We start from the raw sequence: 6000 nt of genomic DNA on the forward strand, positions 1-6000 counted from the left end.
CCTCTGAAGGCCCTCACTCCCAATGAGAACAGAATCCCAGTTCCCTCCGTGGTCCCCAACTCCCCCCACAAACTCCAGACCACATGGAGACCTGCCCACCTGGTCATCCCAGTGCCAAGAACCAACACCGGCCAGAAAAGGGGCTCAGAAACATCACCTGAATTAAATCAGAGGCTAGGACCACCCCTCTCACCCTTGGTTTGGCCTCTGCACCCCACCTGTCACTGACAGGTCAGGCCCACACCTGCTCCCCTGCCCCAGAGCCCTCTGACCCTCCACTCTCCGTGGAAGAGAGATTGAGGGAAGCTTCCACAGGGAACACCCCCGCCCCCCTCAGGCACTGCACTGGCCCACCTACTTCTTTCACTTTACTCTGGGGTGAGCGCTCCCTTAGCTCCCTTATCACCTTACAGGGGAAGAACCAAGGTCAGAGAGGTCAAGTCACACAGAGACAGAGAGACATTCTCAGGCAGCCTCACGCTTCTGTAAACCACTTTTGTACCTGGAAGGCTGTCTGACTGTTGTAATTGCGGACATCCTTGTTGGCTCCACGGAAAAGCAAGACACGAGCACAGCTCTCCTGTTGGGTCAGTCGGAGTAGGGGTCACAACTGGGCGGCTGGAGGGGCAGGGTCAGGGCGCGACAGCACGTGCACACACGGGGGTGCAGGGCACACACACCCACATCTATTTGTTCAGCACAGGGACAAGCAGGTCAGGTGTACACATACAGGGCCCACCTGGCCCAGAGGGCCCAGATGCACACAATTCACACCTGGTTGTTCAGAACACACCTTGTTCAGAGAACAGACATGCAAATGTAGGCCTACAAGGCCACACTCACTGGAGGACACAAAACACACACTCGTGGAATGACACACAAGGTCAGACGTGTACACACATGGTCACTGTACACGGTCAGCTGTGTGCACATGTGTGCCCACATGCAGTCACACCTGGTTGTAGAGGGCACAGATGTGCAGGGCCGTGTTCCCCGAGGCGTTCTGAGCCCCCATGTCGGCTCCGTAGAACAGCAGGTGCTCCAGGTGCTGCACGTGCCCAAAGCGGCAGGCCTGGGGGAGGAGGGAGGTCCTGCTGGTCCCCAGACAGAGCCTGGACCCCCAATCCTACAGATTGAGCCCAGAAGCCCCCACCCCCGACAGAGCCCAGGACCTCACCCCCCCAAACGGAGGCTGGGTCTCCTCACCCTCACGCTCCCTGCCCACCTGGTGGATCTCCTGCCAGCCGTTCTCATCGGTGGTCCCCAGCCGAGCATGGTCGTGGAGGAGCAGCTCACAGCAGAGGGCGTCCCCGCCCCCCAGGGCACTGTGGTACAAGGGCGTCAGGCCGCGGCTGTCCTTGTAGTCAGGTGAAGCGCCCAGGTCCAGTAGGGTCTGAGGGCAAGGAGCCTCAGCATCCAGGCTGGGCCCAGCTTCCTCCCCCTACGGGGCCACATGTCCCACCAGGCCAGGGCCCTGCTCACACTGACCGTCAAAGCCGCTGCATTCCGCTGGCGCGTGGCACAGTGCACGGCGGTGAGCCCGTCTCGAGTGCGGAAGTCCAAGTGAGCACCACCGTTCCTCAGCACCTTCAGCAGGTCCGTGGCATTGTCCAGCTGCGCCGCGAGGCTCAAAGGACACTCTGGGTTCAAGGGACAGATGAAGGTTACGATCCCAGCCACTCCAAGGCCATACCCCTTCCTACTCTGCTGCTCACCTCCTGAGTCAGGATCGTGGAAATTGGGGTCCAGCCCCTTATCCAGCAGGCGGGCCACCTTGTCCGTGCTGTGCAGCTGGATGTAGTCCATGAACTTCTTTAGGTTTGCCTGAAACATCCAGCCATCCTGGTCAGCCCCGACCACAGCCACTGTCATCTGACCATTACCCACCTTCCACCAGCAAGCCTCAGGCCACCTGTGGGGCATCTACCACCCCACCCTCTCAGTTTGACCTGTCACCCTACATCATGACCTTGTCATCCCACTCGTCACCCTAAGCCCTGCACTCCCACTGTGGCCCCAATCCCAGCTCAACTGGGCCCACGTGCTGCTTGAAGTCCTTGCCTGCATCCTAAGCCCATGACTGTCAGCCTGAGCCCAGCCAGCCCCTCATCAAGGCCAGGTTGCCCTGGTCATGCCCCTGAGCAAGTTCCCTACCACAACCTCAGCTGCTGCCCTGGCTCCTCTTCCCCACCCTGGGGCCCCAACCTGCCCAGCCTGGAAGAATCCAAGGCCACCAGGCAGGAGCCAGCCCCATGGCAGCCACATCCTCATCACTCCCCAAGGTGGCCTGTTCCTTCTCTGGCTCGTCTTCCTCATGAGCTCACTCTATGGCAGACCCATACCTCAGGGGCCTTCCCCACCTCCAGGTGGCCCCTCCTGCAACATGACTTTGCCTCTCATTCATCCACCCAGTCATGCATTAATTCACTCAGCAAAGCCTCAGTGAGCCCCTGCTGGTGCTACAGGTGCTGTGTGCACATGGCAAGGTGTCCTAGCCGGAGGCTCCAGGCCTTCTAGAAACACTCAAAGCACATCAGAAATAGGAGAGGGCGCCATCGGGATGGCTCCATAGGAGTTGGCCTCCTGTGGGTCAGGACAATGAAACAGGAGGAAGGGTGCTCATGACTGAAAGGAGACCTCAGCCAGAACCAGGGTAGAAGGTGTGATGGTGGGGCCAGCCAGCACCTAGGCAGGCAGAAAAAGGGGGCTGTGGTAAGGAGTTGAAACTCATCCTAAAAACAAGTGGGACTCACTGAAGGTCAAGGGTCACCAGTGTCCTGTGGGTCACTGAGGACAATTCTGGAAGAGAGATAACCATGGGAGGAACCCAGGATGACAGGGTCAAACCAGGGCCAGTGCAGGGAGAGGGGGACCTTTCCACAACAGTCTCTGCTCAGCCAGAGTCCTGGCTGCTGACCACCAGGTGCCCCGGGGCAGCAAAGAAGTCCGGGCTCTGGGGTCACAGAAGGGTCACTGGGGCACAGAGGTGACAGTGCTCGGATCCCTCTCCTAGGCTTCAGAGAATGTGTCAAGGGCTTTCAATGAAGTGTCCAGCAAGCAAATGTCCACTGGCCCACAGGAACCTCGGGTGGGAGCTCAGGGAGTCTGCCATGGGGAGGGGCTGTGGCACCTACCCTGCTCCTCCTACATTCAGAGAAGGCAGTAAGGTGCCTCCCAAAGAGCATTTGGGATCAGGCCGACCTCGCAATGGTGCCCAGCAGTAAAGACCCCACAGGTGTGCCTAAGTACAGGGCCCCAGAGTCAGACAGATCTGGGTTCAGTCCCAGCTTCAGTGGCTGCACAGCTGTGAGCAAGTCACTTAACTTCTCTGGGACTCAGTATCTTCATCTGCAAAATGGGATAGTAATACTCCTCCCACAAGAAAACCAGTGAGATGCCTAATTACGAGAGCCCAGCACTGGGTGACCACTAAGTGCTGGGCTCCTTGTGCCCCCACCTTGGCCCAGCTGCCCCCAACATCAGATGCCTGTTCACTTCTCTCCCACCCAGGTTCTCACCAAGACACCAGTCCTACCACACTCCACCCCCCTAAGCCAGGGGCCCACTGCAGGGGTCAGCAAGAGTCTCATCTGACTGGAAACCTATCACCAGACCACCCACCCTACAGCCAGGGTGCCCAGAGTCTGTGCCCTGCCCTCTAGCCACCACCACTCTGGGCCTCTGATGACGGTAGAAAACGACTGAGTCAAAGCTGGAGGGACCGTGGTTAGCCCCAAGCTGGGGGTCAGGCTGCTGGGGGCAGGTGGAGGGCCTCAAGAAAGGAATTTTTAAAGGACATTTTTGACATCACAAAACCCAGCCAAGGCTGGGGTGGAAGAACACCAGCCATGGGGGGCAGGAGGTAACCTCTGGAGTCCCCTCCCCGTGGCTGCCTCCTTACCTTTGTGTGAAGCTTTGCAAACTGCTTATCATCAATGAGGTTCTGGGCATAAACTCGCCTCTTGTATCGAAACTGCTCAGGTAAAGAAAAGGTGGAGAAAAGCATCCACTGGGCTGAGTGAATGCACTCACAAAACCGAGTGCTGCTTCCTCCTGCAGCTTAGGCCTCACACTGCTCACTAGCCCTCCATAACAGATCCCCCCTCCCTGCAGCCACACAATCCCATACACACCCAGGACACAAACCCAACACCAAGCCCAGATGTGACGCACGCCCAGCTGTCCCCCAGCCTGATGCCCTTTCTGTCTCATTCCCATCCCCACGATTCCCTGGAAACCCCACTCCTCTTCCAAGACCTGGTTCCAGGGTTATGTTCCTTGGCATCCCCTCTCTGAGCAGAAGTAACCCTACTTCCCTGTGGCACGACAGAGGCCAAGTCAACTTGGAGTTCAGCGACCATAATCCTTATTTCAAGGCTCCCTGCACTTACCACCCCCAACACTATGTCTGTGTCCCCAAGCCTGACAGGGCACTTGACAGCCTTTACATCATGAATGGGTGAGCAAATGAAAAAGGCTCAGATCTGCCTTCAGAAGACCTCACGGTGGGAGAGGACAGATGTGCACACAGACCCTGGGCTGGCTTACTCCCCACAGCACTCGGGGATCTCACTCCTGCTCATACGGCTCCCCGCAGAACGACTCACAGTGCTCCCACCGCACATGCTGCACACCGCTCACTGCACACTACACACGGCTCGCCGCACGCTCTGCACACCGCTCACATCTCACACGCTACACACACTGTACGCAAGGCTCACTGCACTCGCCGCACACAGCCCCCCACCGCTTCCACACTAACTCCTCCCGTCCGTGTTCCTCACCGCCGTGCCCTTCACCGCTCCCGTCACGAAGCTCGGTGGTCGCGCCCTGCGCGCTCTCCTCCCGCCCCGGCAGCGCGCCCCCGGCCCGCCGCTCACCTCCAGGTAGGGCAGGGGCGTGTCCAGGTTGGGGGGGTACTCCTGCAGGAGCCGCTCCTCGTCCAGGAACTTGCCGGCGCGGCCCCGGGAGGGCGGCTGGAAGAGCCCGTAGTTGAGCGCGTCCTGGAGGCTGTGGTTGAGGGCGCACAGCACGCGCTGCTTGGCGGCCCACACGGGCGCGCCCGGGTCCAGGCGCAGGCACTTCTGCAGCGGAGCGGGCTCATGAGCGCGGACCGGCCCCGCCTGGCCCCGCGCACGGTCCGGAGTACCCGAGCCCCCACGGGAGTCCGGGCCTCGGGAGCCCACGCCGCGGACCGCGCCTCCGCGTCCGGCAGGGAGGCCCCGCCCCGAGGGCGGTGCTTCCCCGGGCCCCGCCCCCGCCCGGGCGCTGGGGAGGGTCCCCGCGGAGGCGGCGGGGGAGGGGTGAGTAGCCGCGGGCCCCGGGTCGCCGGCGCCCGGCTCGGAGCGCGCGGGTTGGGGGGCTGGGCGAGCAGGGCCGGGACCGGGCGGCGGGACTCACCGTCTGCTGCAGGTCCGGGATGCCGACGCGCACGACCACGGCGCTGGCCCCGGGGCCGTCCATCCCCGCGCCGGGGCCGGGGCCGCTCGCGGCCGGGAGCAGGGCGCTCGGGGGATCCGCGCGGCGCCCCGGCCCCCCCCGGCCCCCCGCCGGAGCCCCGTCGGCCGCGCTGCGCGGGAGGGGGCCGGGGGGGGCCGGGGCCGGGGCCGGCGCGGGGGACAGCGGCGCCGAGGGCTCCGCAGGGGCGGCGGCGGCAGCGGCGGCGGCGGCGCGGCTCAGCTGCATCGGCCCCGGCTCAGCTCGGCGCCTGCCTTCCCCGGGGGCGGGGGCGGCGGCGGCGGGGGGAGGGGGCCTGAGCCAGGAGGGAAGCGGGGGTGGCAAGGGGGCCGCGCCGGAGGCGGGGGCCGAGAGGGCTCGGGGCCAGCCAGGGGGCCGGGGGCGAGGGGGACTGTGCGGGGTCCCGGGGCGAGGTGGGAGGGTTCGGCGGGGTCCCTGGGGGCTGTGCCCGGGGGTGTGGGGAGTCCTAGGCCTCGGTGTCGGGGGAGTGGCTGAGCAGCGAGGGCCGCGTCGCCCTTGGGCTGCGGGCGAGCATCCGCGGAC

At 63.1% G+C, this 6000-nt stretch overlaps 1 protein-coding gene across 3 annotated transcripts in view; it reads right to left on the bottom strand.

Moving 5' to 3' along the window:
• SHANK3 (SH3 and multiple ankyrin repeat domains 3) overlaps positions 1–5743 on the bottom strand; it is a 51323-nt gene extending 45580 nt beyond the window's left edge. The window contains exons 1-8 of one of the 3 annotated variants that reach the window (XM_058567999.1): positions 5401–5743; positions 4881–5084; positions 3902–3973; positions 1716–1824; positions 1489–1640; positions 1226–1393; positions 956–1072; positions 503–580 (exon numbers count right to left, since the gene is read on the bottom strand). In XM_058567999.1, coding sequence (XP_058423982.1) covers positions 503–580; positions 956–1072; positions 1226–1393; positions 1489–1640; positions 1716–1824; positions 3902–3973; positions 4881–5084; positions 5401–5685 — 1185 coding nt within the window. In that variant the 5' untranslated portion in view covers positions 5686–5743. The remainder of the gene's footprint in view (positions 1–502; positions 581–955; positions 1073–1225; positions 1394–1488; positions 1641–1715; positions 1825–3901; positions 3974–4880; positions 5085–5400) is intronic. The other 2 variants (XM_058568001.1, XM_058568000.1) reach the window with 2 other exon arrangements.
• Positions 5744–6000: the final 257 nt, after the last annotated feature.

The sequence above is a fragment of the Diceros bicornis genome, chromosome 25 (assembly GCF_020826845.1).
Source record: "Diceros bicornis minor isolate mBicDic1 chromosome 25, mDicBic1.mat.cur, whole genome shotgun sequence".
Taxonomy (NCBI): Eukaryota; Metazoa; Chordata; class Mammalia; order Perissodactyla; family Rhinocerotidae; genus Diceros; species Diceros bicornis.